Source organism: Candida metapsilosis (genome assembly GCF_017655625.1).
Source record: "Candida metapsilosis strain BP57 chromosome Unknown scaffold2, whole genome shotgun sequence".
NCBI classification, from domain to species: Eukaryota; Fungi; Ascomycota; class Pichiomycetes; order Serinales; family Debaryomycetaceae; genus Lodderomyces; species Lodderomyces metapsilosis.
Genome location: NW_027138160.1, coordinates 814,729 through 835,827, shown reverse-complemented (window position 1 = coordinate 835,827; position 21,099 = coordinate 814,729). Strand labels below are relative to the sequence as shown.

Below are 21,099 nucleotides of genomic sequence, written 5' to 3'. Positions count from 1 at the left end.
ATAATACAATATTCTTCCTAGTATACAAAAAACATCCTCCGGATGTCCATAAATGCAGAGAAGCACTTATCCCTTGACATTGGTTGACAAAGTATCAAAGATAGTCTTGATCTCCTCAATTGAGTTTTTAACAAATGGCAACTCAAATAACCCATAACTCTCATTTTTAACCAACTCGGTAAACAATATAGTTAATCCCCATGGATGTGGCTTGTTGACAATTCTCCTTTCCAACAATACCCTAGTGATAATCTCTTGTACTGTTAATTTAGTGCTGGTGGATGAATTCCAAATCGAATTTGAACTAAAGAAATGAAGAATGATCCCAATAAACCAATGAGTGTGGCTGTTGGGGTACCTCAACTGATTGGCAATGCTGTTCAACATGATATATCTAAACTCATTAGATCCAAAGTTCATTAAATCAACAAGCAATGCAACTTGTGAAGTCTTGGTGTTGAACCCACGATTAGTTGCACTCTTTTCAGCAACTGCATTCATTCCAACATGCAACACCAAAGCATTGATTAATTTAGCATTGAATGTGATTGTTTCTGAATAACCAAACTCATCTGTAGTCTTTGGTTGGTTCAATTTAAGTCCGTTATAAATTGTTCTCATTAATCCTGGTGCTGGAATACGCAAGAAATTCTCAACTGGCTTTTTTAACCCAACTTTGGCCAAATCCTCAATTGGCTTGTAATATACAACTGGAGCAACGTTAATCTCTGGCAAACGTTCAACTTTCAACCCCTGAGTAAATGGGTCTGGTACAATTATATCTTTTGGAGTTGCTGACAAGACAATATTCTTCAACTGGATATATGTGCGAGGAATAGCAGTAACCAATTGATAATGACATTCAACTAAAAATTCAGGATAATCGTGAATCAATCCAACAAAGATTCTATTGATTCCCTTAAAAACAACATTCAAAACATCACGATTACTATCCTTATTTTGATAAGTTTGTTGAAATTTCAACAAAGATGTTAATAACTTTACACCAACTCCATATCCAGCCCTATCTGGTAACTCAAGAAGTTGTGGTAAAAACATACGATGGCTTATCAATGCAATCCAACTGAATGTGAACCCTGGCAACACTATAGGTTGAAGGGTGTTGAATACATCACCAAGGAACAAGTAGAATTCTGTATCAAGCTTCTTTGTTGCTGCTTGATTTAATACCGACGCGTCATTCCAAGCTGACAACAACGACGAGAAAAACCTGAAATAAGGACGATCATTCCATGCTGACTTATTTTCATGATCAGTAACCAAGTTCAATTCAATTACCGCAATGATCTTTTTCAAATAATGAATAGCTTGCTGTTCATCTTCAACATTTAAAACTACCCTCGTAATCAAAATTGCCACACAATCAATCGACAAGTAGGCTTCATGTTGAGTCCTACTTCTAAGCTCTTGCTCAGTAGTAAACACAAGCGTCGAGATATCAACAGCTGCTTTCCAAAAAGTCTTGAAATAATCAGCATTGTTTAAAATACCCAGTTCGACTAATCCTGCAACAAACTTTTCTTGAGCAACTCGAGTATCCTGCGCACCATGGGTCAACAATCTAACCCACTCAGTGAAAACATATCCCAATTGCGCATACAACTCAGATGTAGCGGGCTTGGTAGTTCTCAACACCTCAAATAACTTTTCAACTTCGGCTTGTGCTTGTTTATCTTCTTCACTAGACAAGCTCAACTTCTTGTACTCATACAATGCATCCAAAGTCTTTGCAAATTCAGATCTTAATGCAATTGGACGTACCGGTTCCTCGGCAGTAAACACATTCAATAACAAACTAGCACCAAATTTGACAATTTCTGGATTATGAGATTCCTTAATCAACTTACTAATCGACTCATCAAACTTTATAGGCAGGATCAATTGCACCTTCAACAACGACAATATCACTGGCATGTTGAATTTCCTTTGGTCAGATGAGTTTACCAACCACCAAATCACATCCTTGGCCGTTGATGGAGAAAACTCGCACAATTTGTCAAGAATGACAACGTAAATCTCATTGCTCATTGGGTTATTATGCACTTGCGTAAACAAGCAGTTAACGGCATATTGAGCTGCTCTTAACAACAAATCAGGATACTTCAATGCATTGCTTTGAGCAATCGCCAACGCTTGAGTTAAAGTCGTCATAATAGGATGGTTAGGTGGCAAGTTCGACAACTTGTTTTCAGACACTTCTGAAACCAATTGCACTGCCTTTTCACAGTAGCGAGTGATTGCAGTAAACAATTGTTCCAAAGGCATGATATCCTCTTGAACAAGAGAGCTTGGCTGTTGTGGGAAATCTTGGCCAAGTTGTGGTGGTTGCATTTGAGGCTGAGCTTGCAATTGGGGCTGCTGTTGTTGTTGAGGATGTTGTTGTGGTTGAGGATGTGCGAGGATTGCTGGTGCTCCGGATGGAGTTAACCCAGCAGCACGAAGACCATCAAGCAGGTCATTTCTCAACTCACCAAAATGTTCATAAATACTCAATTGTTGTACATTCAATCCCTTTCGATTCAATCCTAATGGTTCAGGCAATCTCAACGAATATTCAGGTGTACCTTCTTCAACATACAACTCTTCACCCGCATGACGCTCACGTTTCAAAAGGTACGGTTTCATTCTCTCATCAATCAAGTCGGTGACGTTTGTAGCGGCTATCTTATCAACAATGTCAACACAGAGCCCCACGTTGGACTGAATAGCACTGTTTAACTCCATGATTGGGATTTCGCTATTACTGGATGAAAGAAGATGCAACATTGTTGCTTCGATAGTATCAAGAAGCATCTTTTTTCCTGAGCACAACACCATACTATGTGACAACTGTTGTGCCATTCTATGGTACGACCTTCTAATCTTGCTTATATCCTTTTCAGTAGCAAAATCCTTCTTGATCAAAAACTCAGTCGTAACCAAAACAGCTTCCGAAACTCTATTCAATATTGGTTCAGCACATTCACGAACAGCTCTAGTTAATGAAGCTTGAAGGGCTCTTCTCAAGTTTGCATTTTGGGTGAATATAGTATTTCCAACAAGAGTGCTGAAACTGGTATCCAATCCTGATTCTTGTTGAGGTTGCTGTGGATATGACTGCATTGTGTTGATTTGTTGTGGTTGTTGTTGCTGTTGTGGCAACAATGGTTGTCCTGGTAACACTTGCTGGAATGGTTTATCAAATGATTGTGAAGGCAATTGTGAAGCACCAAAATTGGCTGCCATCTGCGATTGCTCCAAATTCATGCGAGACATTTCCAAGGCGAGATTATCTCCAGCTTGAGGTTTGAGACCAAACATGGCTGCCAATTTACCTGGATCTTTGTCATGTTTTCTAATCAATTCACTTGGTTCGATATCTTCAATCTTCATATCAAACAATTTCAACAACACTTCCACTTCAAATTTAAGTTGTAATACCAAATCTGCAAATTGATACAATTCAGACAACACTTGGAAAATACCCAATACCCATGGATTTGGAGGCTTAAACACTTTGGAGTTTTCAATTTGACTCAAGATTTTGCAAACAAAGGGAAGTATCAAACTCAATGAATCGAAATCATACGCTTCGACGAGCAAAAACTTGATTGCAATCAAGTCTCTCCTCAATGGTTTATCTTCGGCTAATGTGATTCTTCCCAACCAAGCACCGAGATTCTTAAGCTTATTACGATCAGTACGTGAGTCCTTTGAGTTTCGGACTAGATGGGACACTTCCTTCATGGTTATATTCATCACGTACTCCTTGAACATGGCATTGTCCAAAGCCTTCACCAAACTGGAGTATAATCCGTGGTTATTAGGCTCAGCTTTGGCTCGATCAGCAACCAAGTAATCAGCAAACCAAGCAAAATATTCCTCCTTCAACACAGCCAGAATTTCGGTAACACGTAAATTTTCCGGAGTCATATTGTTAACTGAAAATAACAATTTATCTCTAATTTCCTCTGGAGGGTCCTCTTGTTTAGCAGAGCCAATTGTTTGCTCAACGTAATCGATAGATTGGTATTTCGGTCCAACATCTGGAGTAGTGCTTGACGTTCTTTCGCCCTTGGATCCACTGACAGTACAAGGAATACCATTGGCAGCGTCTTTCACAATTTTGTACATCTTAGCGTGCATTGGTAACGAACGACACTCCAATAGATGTTTACAATAGATTGGGTACTCGTGCAATTTCGATTTGAAATTGTACAACGCCTGAACGGCAAATTTGAACATATTTGAATCCGGTGCTTGATTACAAGATTCCCAAATGTAATTCAAAGTCACTGTTAAGGTTGTGCCTTGAATCAAGTCATTTTCCAATAATGCACCAAATAGTAAGGATGTCGATGCCAATGCAGGTAATGGATACTCGCCAAAGAACTTGTACTCGTCCAACAATGAGTGTATCATGCATGCAAAAACATCTTGTTGATGTGGATCGTCACTCGATTTCATCTTGATTAGTACATTGACAATCTCAGGTATATCAACAGCCTTACTGTACATTTTCGAGTAATAGTCCTTCATTTCCAATTCAACTTCGAGAGGGAAGAAACTTGATTTGGCTTCATTTGCAAGTATAGCATCATCATGGCCGTTTCCAAAATTGATCAATCTTGGATAAGTTGTTAACAAAAGTATTTGTAAATTTTTCAACTTCTCCAAATCAATCAACCCATTGGCACTTTTCAATTTCTCAAGCAAGTAATAACTAGTTTCAAGTTTCAACATTGGTAAAGGCTTGGGTTGTATTTGTAATTGATCTGGTTGCTGTTGTTGGCGTTGGTGTTGTTGAAACGCTTCATTATCCATTTGGACTCTCTCAGAAACCACATCCAATAATGACTGGTAAACAGAACTTTTCAATTGTTGATCGTTTAATTTCAGTTCTAAATCCTTCGCGTAGTCATAGTTGAAAACAGACAATTCAATAAGTAATCTCACAGCCAATTTAACATCAATGTTCCACAATTGTTGCAATACTTGGTCCAATATGTTCAATTTCAAACTCACAGCAATAGTTTTCTCAGCCGCAGAAAAAGTGTTTCTACTCTTGTAATAATCAATAACCTTACCCAGAGCAAGTCCTAGCTCCTGTAATGTATGCACCACCTTAGGCACCGCAGGTGAATCATTGTCCATTAATAAATAAAACAGTGTATCGATCAAGTCATTCACAAATGGAGTCTTTTCTATAACTGACAATGCTGTCGCCAACACATACTCAGGGAACACCCTATAGTCACGTTCAAACACTTGAGTCAAATATGCATTCAACTCACGGTCTTGGTCACTCAAGTTTTGTTGCATTTGCTGTGCTTGCACTTTAGTTATAACTTGCAATTCCAATTTCCCCACATTGATAAATTTCAAAATGTTTCTTCTCATCTGCTGTTGACCAAAACCTTCACGATCCTCTTCAAAACACAACAGTAAATTCCTTGATAACGCAATGTCATAACCACCTTGTGACGCATCACAGGTTTGAAGGATATACAACAATATTTTATCAAACCACCATTCATAATTGAGAAAGATGTCAATTGGGTCTTGTTTGAAATCCAATGATGATAGGAATTGCGATACGCTGGCTACCGAAGGCTGGGCATTTCTTTGGCTTGATTCAAACAAGTATTGCTGCATGTAGTTGAAAACTTCATACCAATTGACATGTAGATTGTCCAGTTGTTCGATTGCTTTAAAACTTGCTTGTAATTGAGCGCCTTTGGCATTTGCTTCAGGCAAACTAAGTGGCGCATTGTTATATCTAAACCCTTGTGATCCAGGTATTAGAATTTCTGCCAATACCAAAGCTATACCTTGATCTACCTCCTGCGGTTTAATTTGCAAAAGACTTGGTAATAACTTTTCTGGTACAACATTTTCAAATCCAACTTCATGTAATAAAGACTTGAATGACATTTTCAATATATTTTGATAAAATTTGGTAATTTGTGGGAGATCTGAATCAAATGCTTTTATGGAGCTTAAGGTAATTAATTTGCTCAAGAATGGGAAATATGGCTTATTAAGGATATGTTCAAGGAGTACCGACCACAGATAATCTTTAGGAAAATTTCTTGTTTTTAAAATACTCAACAATGAAGATGGACACTTTTCAAAATATGCTTTGATTTCTTGTGAGTTTTTATCGTGGTATCTAATTGTCAATAAAAACGTTAAAATAGGATCACAATCAAACTTGGTGGTGAAATTAACAATATTAAACTCTTTTGGTATAATACTATCCAAGTGAACGCAGAATAAATCGTAAAACTTTAGCTCGCTAGCAATAAAATCTAATTCTTTCTTGAATAATGATTCAATGGGGGATAATGATGACTTGGTGTCGTTGAAATCACTAAATCTAATAAATCCAAATAACTTTTCAAAATAGTTATTCAATACAATTGGATCTTTAACCTGTTTTTTGAAAATGAATCTAATCTGTCTATAATGGGAGTCGACGGAGGATGAATCAACAGTGGTTAATAATATACACAATTGGTTGATGATTACTTTGGCTAATTCGGGATCCTTGACTCTAATATGGTTGGACTTGGTAGTGGGATCTCTATTAATTGGTTTGCTCTTTTGGTTGGTTTCGGTCACAGTGCCCTTTGGGCTGTCACTGGATGCTGATGTTTTAGAAGACACGATTTGAAAATGTATAGCAAATTAATTCACAGATAGAACGAAAGTTGGGGGAGCTTGTAACAGTTGTTTAGAAAAAAAGCTAATCCTGGTTATAAATAGATCAATTGGGATGAACCTTGATGATGTGGTAGTGATGATCTATCTATCCTTTAAGTGTGATGATTCTGATGTCGGTGGTGTTAGATTGGGTTGCCATTGCGTTGAAAAAAAGAACGAAGAATTTTTTTTGTGCAAAAGTACACGTCCTAGTATAGTTTACCCGGATTGAACTATACACTCATAATCTATACCTCCTAAAACTATAAGCTCATCACCAGAAATCATCCTCGTCCCAGTTCTCTGGTCTTCTGTCGTTGCTACTATTTTCAAGCTCTTCTGTGTTAAATAAATCGGCGTAAGGATCAGCCTTTCTTTGTTTCAGTTGAGCATACTGTAAGCTCAATTCCTTTTCTTTAGCTTCTTCTATTTTCCTCTGTTTAGCAATCTCCTTCACTAGCTCTTCCTGAGCTTTAATAAACTCTTCAGTCGATGCTTCAGTCTTGGTTTTAACCAATTTGTTGATGATTGCGTTTTCTCTTTTAGCCACCTTGACACGCTTGACGAGTTTTGGGTTCTTGAAAGTCACGGTACCTGTATCCATTGATCCGTCTGTATGTAAATTCTCCACTGGTGTGTAGATGATAGTAATGTTGTTTAACTTGTTGGCTTTGATGGAATTGGCTTTGGTGAGTTGGGCAAGCTGTGTTAACAAGTCTTCTTCTATGGTGAACTCGCCAAATGATTTCCAATTCATTATTTGTGAATGAGTAAGCTGTAGGTAAAGATGGGCAGATGAGTGGTTATCAACATGGAACCAAATGTTTTTAGGATGAGAATGTTTAATCAATGGATCATTTTCAAACTTGTCTTTACCCATGTAGATTGTGTGCGAGGTAGATATTGTGGAAACCATATCTGATATATCATCATTGTCATTACTAGTCTTTGCAGTAAAGTAGTAAACCATGGTTGGCTTAAACTCTTAACACAGGAGTAAAATGACTGAGATGAGAGAAAAGAAAATCATTACGCGCTATCATGTCACGTGTAAAACGGAGTTCAAGTCACTATACAAAGTAACTCCATTCTTCATTCCATTGTTCAAGGTGTGTTTGATCCTGTATGTGTCTCAGGATGTCAATTCTTATGTATGAATCACTCACAGAGTAAAACGAGAGAGATAAGTTGAATGGTTACAATTGTTTTAAATAATGCTGGCTCTAATTACCCTTTAAAGATCAGCAAGATATGTTTTCCCACAGGAAAAAAATCAATGCAAAAGAAAACGAAAACGACAGCTGATTACTACGCTTACCTAAGATCTACTGCCTGACCAGTACCTTGTCTCAGAAGAATATTCTTGGATTGTTGAAAGGAATGTGGAAAATGAAATTCATGTTGTGTGTTTTTCGCCATTTCTCGAAAAAAGAAGGGGTAAGGTCGAGTCTATACCCTTTCCTATAAGATGTAAGGCTTCTTAAATTCATCACAGTGTACTTGTTCCATATTCTATTGAAACCTTTGTATTGTAATTGTATTGTTATGTTCGTCTCCCTCCTTTCAGGAGAAATTCATTTGTTTACGTGTTTTGTAAAACGAGTGGATTACATAATATATTACACAAGTTGCAAAAGAACAATAACAATAACAAATTAGACGCCAGAAACAGAAAATCAAAAAAGATTCAATAACACAAAAATACGCTAAAAGAAAAATTACTTGATTGAGTTAACGACATAAAGGAGGAAATGAAGAATTTGGAAATACTTGATTCAAAGTATATTTCACTTTCTTTTTAATTTCCAAAAGAAGCATATTATCGAGTAAGAACCAACTGTCATTCATTCCTTCATTTTTTGTTCAGTATCCACAGTTATAGTCACTCCTTATTCAAAGCCCACTCGTTAAAGCTCAACAAGTTCATTCTTTAGATTATACATTTGAAATCGTTGCATTTGGATCGAGCCACATATCAAAAAAATAAAAAGAAAAACTTTTAGACAACTGATCTTTAGGAGAAAAACTCACTATTGGCCATCACTTTCGTTAGAATATCATAGGTTAAGATGATCGACTTCGAATCGCTCCTAGAATTTGAAGATTCATTAAGTCAGGGACAACCAAGTCTTGACAATTCTGCAATCTTGCAAAATTTCGAAGCCAAGATTCACCAGGCACGATACAAAGAAGACGAAGAGGAAGAAAAAGAGGAGGACATAGCTTCTTCCTCAAGCTCAGCTGCTTCCCCTACAAGCTTATCTGCTGCTCCATCATTGGACGAAATTATTGAATCATATGATATAACACAAGATGAATTTGCAACTTGCGCCAAATGTGGATCAAACTTGTCTAGCTCCTCCTCCTCTTCATCGAAAAGAGGTTCATGCTGTCAATCAACAATTAGTCGCACAACCACCATTTCATCCAACTTGGAATCATTATATTGGTCTAGTTTTATTGATAACCCCACAAGAACAATAAACTCATTACCTTACTACACCGAGCTAGTATTGAAGCAAGGAGTACCAAACTGTATCCGATCATATGTCTGGCGCAAGATTTCCTTACTCAACTACACCTCCATTCCTAAATCAATTGGTCTTGTTTATTGCAATTTCCAACATTCCTATAGTTTAGAAGTATCACAACAAATCTCCAAAGATTTAACGAGAACGTTTCCTGAAGTTGGATTTTTCCAACAAGAACAAACGATTAAAGACTTATCTACTATATTGAATGTGTATGCCAATTATGATTTGGAATTGGGATATTGTCAAGGGTTGTTGTTCCTAGTTGGTGTATTGTATTATCATTTACATTCGCCAGAATTGACATTTTACGCATTAACTACAATCATGGAGACTGAACTGGAACTACACGATATTTTCACAGCTCAGCATATGTCTCATACTTTAAAACTTTGGTTTTATCAATTTAGTCACATTTTACAACGTATTGATCCCCAATTGTATACCCATTTAACTGAAACATGTCAAGTTGACATGCAGACTTTTCTTTATCAATGGTGGTTATCATTCATGTCTTCACATACTGCTGATTTATCCGCTATTAATCGTATTATGGATTTTTGTCAATTTCAAGGATGGAAAATTGGAATGATGAAGATTAGTGTGGGGTTATTGATTGTAAACAAGCCGATATTGATGACTTTGGAATTGGGTGATGAAGAAGTTGTATATCAGCATTTACTCAATGAAAGCAAATGGGGAAATATAGCTAATGATTTGGATATATTTTTTGGTGATTTGTTATTTTCATGGAATGATGAGTTGTTTACGAATCCATCAGGAGCTGTACCCAAGCAACAACAACAATTACAACCGCCAATAGGTGACGCTGAGTTGCATTGTGCTTCTCCTACGGCGATAGTAACTGCTCCAGCTGCTTCATTACTAAGCACATTCATGTCACTTTCACTAAATATGGCACTGAGATCACCCCTGAAACCGCAGCCCAACACTACTCCTAAATCACCATATGCTGGTATAAGTCGTGAACGATCAAATACTGCTACGTCCAACACCTCAGGACTCAACAATACAATGATTACATCCACAACGTCAGTGTTTTCCACATCTGCTTCTACACACAATCTCGTCCACAAGAGTGGAGAATTGGACTCAATTTACTCTGACGTTAGTGAGATCAGCAGTCAACAAAGTGGCAATGACATTAAGGCTTTTTCTGATTATTTGAAATTACCATCTTTTGCAACAAGTAACAGCACCACCAAGCAAAGTGATATTGTTGGTGCCAGTTTAGCCAAGAGTAGTAGTCATAGCAGGGAGTCGTTGTTATTGAATGAAAACGAGGCCTTGAAGCATTTACTTAAGCAAGCTTACAAAACATTAGGTAATGATGGTGCTTCCAGTGAAGAAGTTAACCTGTTGAAGCTGCAAATTGAGGAAATGGTGATGTAAAAGGGTGGCACAAACGGGTGTTTATATAGGGGAAATAAGGAAATAGGGAAATGGAAACTTAGGATTAAGAGGTTAAAGTGTAGGAGATAAAAGTGTAGAGGTAAGATAGCGACGTCTAAAGTTTTGTAACCGCCGGAACCAAAAAAAAAAGGGAAAACAAAGTAGCTCCTGTAACTACACTGTACTTTTGAATAGATCGTATATTTTTTTGCTTCAAAAATGATAAATAAAGGATGGGCATGCTATTCAAACCTTCAATTAGAACCTGGCATTGGAGTATTCATTTCAGAAAATGAAAGATGAACCTTTTCCTATTCTCTTTATCACAAGCCCATTCCATAAACTTCACTAAAGCCCATCCACTTTTCATTACACACATCTCTTCCGCTCCCCCATGCACCTCTTTCTCTCTCTCTCATTACATCAAACGCTTAAATGGTAAAACACCTCTAAGCATCCATATTCACAGGGAACTTACCAGCAGCTCTTTGATCATCCCATTTCTCAACCCAGTCCAAGGGACACAAACTGGTAAAAGTCTTGAAGAACAATTGGCAAGGTTCGAAATCTTCACCTTTGACATTGACACATTTGTGATAATCAACGTAGGATTGAGCACAATGTTTAGATTGGTTTTGGGTTGGGAATCTTGGGTCGAATTGTGGAGTCTCGAATTTGAAAGTAGCTGGATCAATTGGCATTGCGATTGGATTAAAGATTTGTAAGTTACGCTTTCTTTAAAAAGATTATCTTCTTCTAAGCTTCTAGTGATGTGTTTTGTAATAAATTTTTTCTCTCTCTCTCTCTCTTTTGGTAGGTGATTGATTGGTTGACTTTAACGATGCTATATGCAGTACATGAAGAAAAAAACATACGACTTGAATTGGTAGCGTAATGCATTGCATGACGCGACATTATATACCACGACACAGCATATAACTGTATAGTCTAAGTATTCTACACCAAGCAATTGACGTTTACGTCTATTGAATCAGCTCTGTATAGTCCAATCACTATCCAAGTATGAAGAAAGATCCTTATCACTTAGAAGAACATACAACACAGGAACATCATATACTTTATCTCCTCTTATCTCGTTTTGCGCTTCCTTCTCTTCCAGTGTCAATGCAATACTTTCTTCCATCTGACCAGTCTTTTCTAGCTTCTTCCTCTTTCTTCGCTTCTCCTCCATTTCCTTACTCGCCCTATTGCCCCAAGTGCGTTCTTCCTCGCTTGAACTTTGGATCATATCTTCGTCATCTACCTCCTCCTCCTCCTCTTTACGACTATCATTCTTATCGGTTGTTGCACCAATAACTTCTAAAGCTTTACTAAAGTCAACAACTTCGGCATCTCCTTTACTTTTCTGTTTCTGGTACGGATTGATCTTTGTGTGTACACTTAGTAAACAATTGTACTGATGTAATTTACACCCATCGGCTTGCTTCTTTTGTTTGACAATTTCCACTATCGATATTAACTTCTGAACATCTCTGGCTATACCATGACATAATATGGACGTATTTTCAGGCTCAAGTGTGGTTAAGATTTTTGCAATTTGTGATTTCATCGAGTCATTTTTGCCAATTTTGTTCTGTTCAATTGTGGTTGAAGCTTTAGATTGGATCGATGATAGAAGTGAAGACGTGTATTTAGATACTTCTTCAGTTAATGTAGATGTTGACATATCGAATGGGATGATGGTGTTTTGGCCAGTTGATGTCCCCTGCGATGGAGAAAGCTCGCGAAAGAAAATTTACGATGCGATAGCGCGTCCAGAATCACAAGAGACTACTTAAACCATATAATATAGAAAGATATACTACTTTTCCTGACTACATGAACTACCACACACACACACTCCAATCCTTCATTCCCAATCAGGATCAATTTTATACAAGGAAAAATGAATTAAATATTGCTACTCCACAACAACACACAACTATACACTACTTAGGCTTGAGGTGCAACACACTCCTAAAACTCGTCCTTGAGCTAGTATTAGCACTGCTCAGATTAATAATGATTGAAGTCGAATCCAAGTTACCAAATCGATTCGTCGTACCCAAATCCAAATCACCACAAAATTGAGCCAATGTCAAAATGGAATTTTGAACTTCGTGTAAATTTGAATGACGACGACCATGGACTCCACTTCGTAAGCTACTACTTCCCAAATGCCTAAATTTACGAAAATTTCTTCTATATGGTGACCTTGTTGAGGATGTCATCGAGGGTGTCGTGGTTAAACCAACGGGGCCCCCGCCCCCTGCGGCGACAGAAACACCATTTATAGGAGCTGCACCCATTGAGCTTCCGATTATGGGTGCTGAATTGGGCACAGATATCATTGCGCTTGATGATGAGATGTATCCGCCGTTGGGGTTGGCAGTGGCACCATTGGGATCTGGATGAGCCTGATGATTAGGTGGTGCTGGTAGTGATGGTGGATGTATTGATAATGGAATTGGTGGTGCGGGTATAGCAGCAAAGCTTTGCGTTGAATTTTGCGCATAGAGTTGTTGTGTCAACAAATTCGTATAGCCCCTGCCCCCTATATGCCCAGTAATCTGTCTTACCGGGGTAACGTATCCGTTAGGGTGCAAGATAAATACATTTCCTTGTTGATCAGTTAGTCGAACATAATTGCCATGATAAAGCGTGCTTAAAGCGGGACCATGGCCGTGTCCGTGACTCATTGACAGCACATTGGACGATGAAGACACAGTCAAGTCAACGCTGGATGCTTTGCCTCCTCCTTGTTGTTGCAGTTGCTCTTTGCTATTACACGCTTCAGGTCCAAATGTCAAACTTTCACGACCCTTTATCAATTCCTTAACTTCTGAATCTACACTCTCGGAATCATCACTGGTTGAAGTGGAAGTTGCCGGCGTATTGGTTGTTGGAGTTGAGTTGGCTGACTTTGTAGAGTCGTTTGTGTCTGTCGAATTGGTTGAATCGGTGGAATTTGTCGATGTATTTGAATTGGTTGAAGTGGTGGTGGTGTCGGTGGTGGAGGACTCTCTTGAAGTGGTTAAGTCTGGCGACATCATAACCGTTGACTCGCTCGTTGTCGTTGTGATTACATCTGACATTTGAAAGACGAAATATCTAAGTCTAATGACCTTCTATTCTATCTGATGCTGTACAACTTTTGTCTAAATGCCAAGTGGGCAGTGAAAAAAAAAATTTGGGTAATTAAAAAATCACAATTGGATAACAACTGACTTTGAAATGAAAAGCAAAAAGGGATAAAGATAATGTCGAATTATCCCACGCGGTGTCAATGATAATCGTCAGTGCTGCTCTATGATTGATCGTGTGGTTTAATGAACTATTGAAATAATTTTGGTGATTTTGGATGAACAACAAAGAAGAAGAAAAAAAGGCAGCTAAGTTGTTCACCCTTTCACACAAGTGTTGCAAGTCTTAGAGAGCAAGAGATTTTGTATATACACTACTAGCAGAAAGGAGGCATGATTAATACTTTACTGATACCTAAAAATAAAATTTTTAGTTTTGGGATCATAATTTAGAAGAAGAATTAGTGAGATGAGCTGAATCTTGGAAACAAAAGTGAAGAAACTAGATTGGGAAGGATGGTGTCAAGAAAAAAAAAAAAGAAAAAAGCAGAGAGAAGGAGAGGAATAGAACTGATCAATTTAACACAAGGTTGAAGGGTGGTTAGATCTAGGAAGTTATAACGAGTGAATGGAGAGGAAATCTAGAGGTTGATGAGATTGAGGAAACTGCAACAAAGTGGTACTACTGGACCCCTATTCAGAGGTAGACAAAGCACTTGGCTTGCCCGTCAAATTTGATACATGTGTACTGTACTTGTGTTTGGTATTGTCGGTACTTTTTTTTTTTTTGTTATGTTTGAAATATTGTGTATAGCATTTGACAATAAACTACGCTTCAACAGAAATCAAGTCACATGTTGGTACTGGAGAGAGTCTGTTTGGTAACAGGTAACCGCTCTCTCGTCGATCAACTATCTTGGTTTGTCTCTCTCTCTCCGCTCGCTGTGATATCAAGTTGTTTTTTTTTCTAAAAGGAGAATACTTTCTTGACCTTTCCTGGGTTTTTTTTGCAACTTTTCATTTTGTGTCAAACAGTGGTGACAAAACGTCATAGGCAATAACTACTAGTATCAAGCGCTATGGCCCACCCGTTACTCTCTTGAAAAATATTTACTCCCAGGAGTTTTCCGACTCTTCAAATGAATAGCATTACCTAAATTGTAACAGAAAAGACGGAATTTCAATGTGTCTGTGTATTATTCCTTCGGCTATCTCCGTTTTCACTGAGTCAAAAGTTAAGTCGTGCGGCAGAGTCAAAAAAAAATTGTAAACCGTTCTCCACCCCACACGACCCCTCCACCGCGCTTACCCAATCAACATGCAATATCAACCTTTCTATCTACACAAAAGGATTCATATTCCTCTCTCTTTTTTTTTTTTTGCTTCTTCAGTTTTATGATTATATTCTTCATCAAAAGCGGATCTACTGTTGGATATTCATACTTGTCACATTTATATATATATGTTAACAACTTGGTTCAAAACACCAAAACCAATAACCGCTCAATCTTTTACTACTCAATTGCTCAAATATCGTCCATTCCAAACCACAACTATAATCAACAATAACAAAATGCCAGCTCCTTTCCAATACAAACAACCAGAACATAGATTAACTTTGATTCCAGGTCCAATTGAATTTAGTGATGATGTGTTGGCTTCAATGGCTATTCCTTCACAAGCTCACACCTCACCTGATTTCGTTGCCACTTTTCAATATGTGCTTCAAAACTTGCGTAAATTGTTCAAGTCAACTGATGCTAATACTCAAGGTTATGTATTGAGTGGATCAGGTACTTTGGGTTGGGATGTTGCTGCTACAAATATCATTGAGCCAGGTGAGAAAGTACTTGTTTTATCTACAGGATTCTTTTCCGACCAATTTGCTGAATGTTTGAAAGTTTACGGTGCAAATGTTGATGTAGTTACTGCTGAAATTGGTGACGTTGTTCCCTTGGATAAGATCAAAGAACAATTGCAAAAGGAGAAATATGCTGCTATTACCATCACCCATGTCGATACTTCAACATCTGTCGTTTCCGACGTTGAGGCAATTAGTAAAGTTGTCAAACAAGTATCGCCAGAAACTTTAATCATTGTTGATGGTGTTTGTTCAGTTGGTGTTGAAGATATTGAATTTGACAAGTGGGGATTGGATTTCGTTTTAACTGCTTCACAAAAGGCCATTGGAGTTCCAGCTGGATTGGCTATTTTCTACGCTAGTGAACGTGCATTGTCTAAAGCTTTAAACAAGGAGAAAGATACCACTTTCTTTGCTAGTTTAAAGAGATGGACACCAATCATGAAGGCTTATGAAAGTGGATCTGGTGCTTATTTCGCCACCCCAGCAGTTCAAACCATCACCGCTTTAAAGACATCATTGGAAGAAATCTTTGCTGAAGGTTTAGACAAGAGAATCGCCACTCAAGCTAAAAAATCCGATGAATTTAAAGCTAAAGTTAAAGAATTGGGATTGACCATCTTGCCAAAGAATGACAAAGTTGCCGCTCATGGATTAACTGCCGTTTACTTCCCTGACGGAATTAATGGACCTGATTTGTTAAAGTCATTGGGTGAAAAGGGTTATACTGTTGCTGGTGGTATCCACAAGAAATTGGTTGGTAAGTATTTCCGTGTTGGTCATATGGGTTACTCGGTTTATGCTGGTCATATTGATAGTTTTGAAAAGGCTTTGACCGAAAGCTTGAAGGAGTTGAAGCAATAAAGGGAAGAGATTTATATGTATGCATAGACTATGAAATGTATTTGATATTACAGTTACCTAGAAAAGGGGTCTTGCACAGCTTGTCGTAGATCTGTAAGAGCCGAAACATGTTGAAATTCCTCTTAAATACTGTTTATTGACTCGATATTCTCCCTTGATTTTTGGCTCTACTCTGCATAACCGAGTTTGAGGGAATTTCGCCTGAAACCCTGAAGACCAATTGGTAGAGACCTTTCTCGGTATTACCTATTGCGGAAATCAAAGACGGCGTTAGCACAAAAGAATCTCTAGAGTTTTTTACTCTTGGCATAGACGGGTAAGTGGTATACTACGAGAGTAGGTAGTGCTTAACGGAATATGCATTGAGTGATTTTAGCCCAACTCTGTCTCTGTGTTACTTACTCTGACTCTCTCTCTCCCTCTCTACGTCTTCTGGTAGTTGGAAATGCGCGCCACAGCTAAAACAAAGAGACAATTTTTTTTTTCTTCTTTTCCTTTAACCATTATAAAAAGCCCAATTTTCCAGATCTCAGAATTTCTTTCAAGTGAAAGCGACAGAGAGACTAATGCTTCTTCTAAGAGGACCACTAAGGAAAGCATGGCCATTGGTCAGTAAGCAGCTGTTACTGCTGCTGCTAATATCACCACCACCACCACCATGCAGATACAATCTACTTCGACTTAAACAATCACCGATACGGACATTCACTAAAACTACTAGACTACTTGACGGGCCTGGGCCTAGTGGTGTCAATCCAAAACCAGTTAAAACCAACACACCAAAACCCGTAAACACAAACGAGAAAGATTCTTCATATTCATTATTTGGAAGAAAAGTATCCACTTCAGAATTATTCATGATGCGATCATTATTCAAAACTATTTGGCCTAAAGATAATCCCAAATTCAAAATCAGAGTTCTCATTGCGGTTTCTCTATTAATTGGTTCAAAATTGCTCAATGTTGAAGTTCCCTTCTTGTTTAAACAAATTATCGATCAAATGAATGTCGATTGGACCCTGGAAGTAGGGGTATTGTCAACTGTCATTGGATCCTTGATCCTTGCTTATGGGGGTGCTAGATTTGGTGCTGTGTTATTTGGAGAATTGAGAAATGCCATTTTTGCTAGTGTGGCTCAAACTGCCATTAAACGAGTGGCTTCAAATACATTTAATCGGTTATTGAATATGGATTTGCAATTCCACTTGTCTCAGCAAACTGGTGGTTTAACTCGAGCTATTGATCGAGGTACTAAAGGTATCAGCTATGTGCTTACCGCGATGGTGTTTCATATTATACCAATCACGTTTGAAATCAGTATCGTTTGTGGGATTTTAAGTTACAACTATGGTTTACCATTTGCAGCAATGACGTTCTGCACCATGTTGGCATACTCGATTTTCACAATCAAAACAACGGCATGGAGGACCAAATTTAGAAGACAAACTAACAATGCCGATAACCAAGCTGCCAGTGTTGCATTAGATTCATTGATTAATTACGAAAGTGTCAAGATCTTCAACAATGAAGCTTTCCAACTGAAAAAGTACAATAATGCCTTGACAAAGTACCAGAATGCCCTGGTTAAAGTTGCTACAAGTTTAGCTTATCTTAATGCCGGGCAGAATTTCATCTTCACCCTGGCTTTAACAGCAATGATGTATATGGGATGTCAAGGAGTTGTATCCGGTGGGTTGACTGTGGGTGATTTAGTCTTGATTAATCAACTTGTGTTCCAATTGAGTGTGCCTTTGAACTTTTTGGGAAGTGTTTATCGAGAATTGAAACAAAGTTTACTTGATATGGAAAACTTGTTCCAATTGCAAAACGTGCCCATAAAAATTCAGGATGTTGAAGGAGCACCACAATTGCAATTGAATAAACTGAGTCCCGGTGAAATCAAATTTGAAAATGTTACATTTGGTTATCATCCAGAGAGGCCAATTTTGAAAAATGTATCATTTACAATCCCCGCTGGACAAAAAGTGGCTGTTGTTGGTCCCTCAGGCAGTGGGAAATCGACAATTTTACGATTAGTTTTCCGATTCTATGATGTTGATCTGGGTCGTATATTGATTGATGGACAGGATATTACCAAAGTGTCACTTGAATCGTTACGTAAGAAGATTGGAGTTGTGCCTCAAGAGACTCCGCTTTTCAATGACTCGATAATTGAAAATATCCGATATGGTGACTTACAATCTACTGATGAACAGATTCATCAAGTTGTATCCCTCGTCCAACTAGACAATTTGATTAAAGATTTACCTGATGGTGAAAACACCATTGTTGGAGAACGAGGCATGATGATCTCAGGAGGTGAAAAACAGAGATTAGCAATTGCTCGACTTCTTTTGAAGAATGCACCAATTACATTCTTTGACGAGGCCACTTCGGCATTGGACACACATACCGAGCAAGCATTGCTCAAGACAATTAGAACCATTTTCAAGCGTGATAGTAGAACAAATGTATCTATTGCCCATCGGTTAAGAACAATTGCTGATGCTGATAAGATTATCGTTTTGAATAAAGGCCATGTGCAGGAGCAAGGCTCGCATGCTCAACTTTTGAGTGATCCTGAGTCATTGTATGCTCAATTGTGGAATATCCAAGAAAACTTAGACGTTGAAGAACAATTGAGATTGGAAGAAGAAGAGAGATTGAGAAAGGAAGAGCAAGAGCTAGAACAAGGTAAGTAAGTAAAAGGTGAATAAAGTTTTAGATGGTGTGTCTTGTATTTAGATAATGTGATCGAATTGGTAACTAGTGCGGCTCTCAGATAGATCGCGCCACAATTTCTCAGATTTTTTTCTCTCTAAATTTTTCACATCCAAAAACGATATCTCTTCATTCAACATAGCTTCAAGAAATGTGTAGACCAGCAGAGTGTCAAATATGTCGTACGTATAATATCCTACGCGCTTTATCAGCTTGTGTATGAGCTACAGTACTAACAAAAGATTGTTTTTCCCATAGTGAAAAAGACTTGGGTAGGGTGTGGCTTACATGTGCCTCGTGCAATGGACAATGTTCCCAAAGATCAATGGTGTACTTGTGAATCAGCTAGTGGGGTTGAGTTGAATGGGTATCCTCCTAAGTTTGGTGATGCTAAATGACTAGGTGATCCCAGCTTGGATCCACGGTTGAGTAGTGGTCAAGGTGGTGTGTCTATTTGGAATTGGATCTTGTTGCGTGTGGTTGTTTATTTGTTGATTAGAAAGTTTAAGAAGTAGAAGGAGTAGAAGGAGTTTGTGATGGCGGTATGGATGATGGTATGAGAGTTTTATGTATTTAGAACAACTATTGAGGTTATGATACTCTCTATTCATCTACTAGATCAAGAAGAAAGAATAAGAACCCTACAGCAATTGACACATAATGTACATCTTTTATACATTTTTGAATTAAATCTACGATGGTCTAACTCCATTACTATTCATTGAATGGTGTGTGGATTTTTCTCTATACCTACCTAATCAAACAATTTGATTACAATTTAGTATCAGACACTTAGCAACGAAACACCAAAACCCATTAAGCTTACCCCATGTAAAACCATCAGAATTTGCTACGGATTTAAGTTGATGTTTTTTTTATTTTACAATCAGTTCAAGTGCTACAACGATATCATTGATTGAGGTGAGGTACCAGAGTATGCGTAATCTTATTGATATATATAATATAGTTAAGATAGTGCTTTTCCAGTTTTAGAGTGAATCTACATTGGATACCTTGTGAAACGATAGAAAAATTAAGAATGTTGTGTAACAATTTCGCAGCAAATTGTAGCAAAATTCCTTAAGAAAATTCTTTCAAGACTTCTAAAGTCTTGGAAAAAATTGCAACGCGTCTAAAGCACTATTCTGATGCTTATACAGGTAGACAACATTACCATCTACTATGCTACATGTCCTACAAAAATCGGTAGTGTTCACTACACCTCAACTGAAGTATCTGTCACGTGATACTGTTGACTCTCTCTCTAATTTTTTTTCTTCTTTCGCAGCAATACGACAATGGATGTGGTATTTAGTAGTTTTCTTTGAAACAAAACTAATCCAGGAATGTGCAAAACATTCTTCTTAAAAGCAACGCTTGCACGGGTGTGAACCCATACCTTATTTAGCACAAATAGGCGTTAGGCTTCGTGTATACTTGATCAACACTCGTTCTAAGTGTAACAAACACTCTAGTATCAATATTAATCTTCTTTCTTCTTGTCCCTTTTTCCACTTCTCATGGAAACTGGGAATTTATACTTATTTATATAATATATACTTAACGGTATTGTAGTAGCAAATCGTTCCTTTGTATTCATATCTCCATAATGCTTTTGTCTCTTATTTGACTCAAACAGCTTTGCAATGTCTTTTCATGCATTATAACCGTTTATCGCTATTTCCGAGTGTCTTGGCTTAATTCCGTGTACCGTATTCCAGTGTCGCGGTGTCGTTAGTAAGTCTAAAATTTAGCGTCATTCAGTGTAAGTGATCTTCCTATACGACAGAGAACTCACTTTTTCTGCAATAAATTGCAGCCAAGCTTAGTATGGGGGATATATATTCGGTTGAAAAAAAAAAAAATAAAAAGGGACTCGTGTTCCATTATGCATCGGGGTCACTAACTCATAGTGTAGTCG

At 37.8% G+C, this 21,099-nt stretch overlaps 7 protein-coding genes across 7 annotated transcripts; 3 read left to right on the top strand and 4 right to left on the bottom strand. All coding sequences in view use genetic code 12, as the record gives it.

Moving 5' to 3' along the window:
• Positions 1–66: 66 nt before the first annotated feature.
• On the bottom strand, positions 67–7,675 carry CDC39 (CCR4-NOT core subunit; the record flags this gene model as incomplete). Its single annotated transcript, XM_067690645.1, has 2 exons — positions 67–6,637; positions 6,984–7,675. 2 exons carry the CDS (start codon positions 7,673–7,675, stop codon positions 67–69), a joined length of 7,263 nt encoding a protein of 2,420 aa, XP_067549090.1.
• A 1,099-nt stretch (positions 7,676–8,774) lies between these two features.
• On the top strand, positions 8,775–10,649 carry I9W82_001853 (TBC domain-containing protein; the record flags this gene model as incomplete). The annotated part of the gene is made up of 1 exon (XM_067690644.1): positions 8,775–10,649. One exon carries the CDS (start codon positions 8,775–8,777, stop codon positions 10,647–10,649), a length of 1,875 nt encoding a protein of 624 aa, XP_067549089.1.
• A 449-nt stretch (positions 10,650–11,098) lies between these two features.
• On the bottom strand, positions 11,099–11,350 carry I9W82_001852 (cytochrome c oxidase subunit VIb; the record flags this gene model as incomplete). The annotated part of the gene is made up of 1 exon (XM_067690643.1): positions 11,099–11,350. One exon carries the CDS (start codon positions 11,348–11,350, stop codon positions 11,099–11,101), a length of 252 nt encoding a protein of 83 aa, XP_067549088.1.
• Positions 11,351–11,640: 290 nt separating this feature from the next.
• On the bottom strand, positions 11,641–12,336 carry I9W82_001851 (uncharacterized protein; the record flags this gene model as incomplete). The annotated part of the gene is made up of 1 exon (XM_067690642.1): positions 11,641–12,336. One exon carries the CDS (start codon positions 12,334–12,336, stop codon positions 11,641–11,643), a length of 696 nt encoding a protein of 231 aa, XP_067549087.1.
• A 262-nt stretch (positions 12,337–12,598) lies between these two features.
• Positions 12,599–13,744, bottom strand: I9W82_001850 (uncharacterized protein; the record flags this gene model as incomplete). The annotated part of the gene is made up of 1 exon (XM_067690641.1): positions 12,599–13,744. The coding sequence occupies one exon, from the start codon at positions 13,742–13,744 to the stop codon at positions 12,599–12,601; it is 1,146 nt and encodes a 381-aa protein (XP_067549086.1).
• A 1,450-nt stretch (positions 13,745–15,194) lies between these two features.
• Positions 15,195–16,457, top strand: I9W82_001849 (pyridoxal-phosphate-dependent aminotransferase family protein; the record flags this gene model as incomplete). The annotated part of the gene is made up of 1 exon (XM_067690639.1): positions 15,195–16,457. One exon carries the CDS (start codon positions 15,195–15,197, stop codon positions 16,455–16,457), a length of 1,263 nt encoding a protein of 420 aa, XP_067549085.1.
• A 598-nt stretch (positions 16,458–17,055) lies between these two features.
• ATM1 (ATP-binding cassette Fe/S cluster precursor transporter) lies at positions 17,056–19,576 on the top strand (the record flags this gene model as incomplete). Its single annotated transcript, XM_067690638.1, has 3 exons — positions 17,056–17,069; positions 17,179–19,151; positions 19,437–19,576. 3 exons carry the CDS (start codon positions 17,056–17,058, stop codon positions 19,574–19,576), a joined length of 2,127 nt encoding a protein of 708 aa, XP_067549084.1.
• Positions 19,577–21,099: the final 1,523 nt, after the last annotated feature.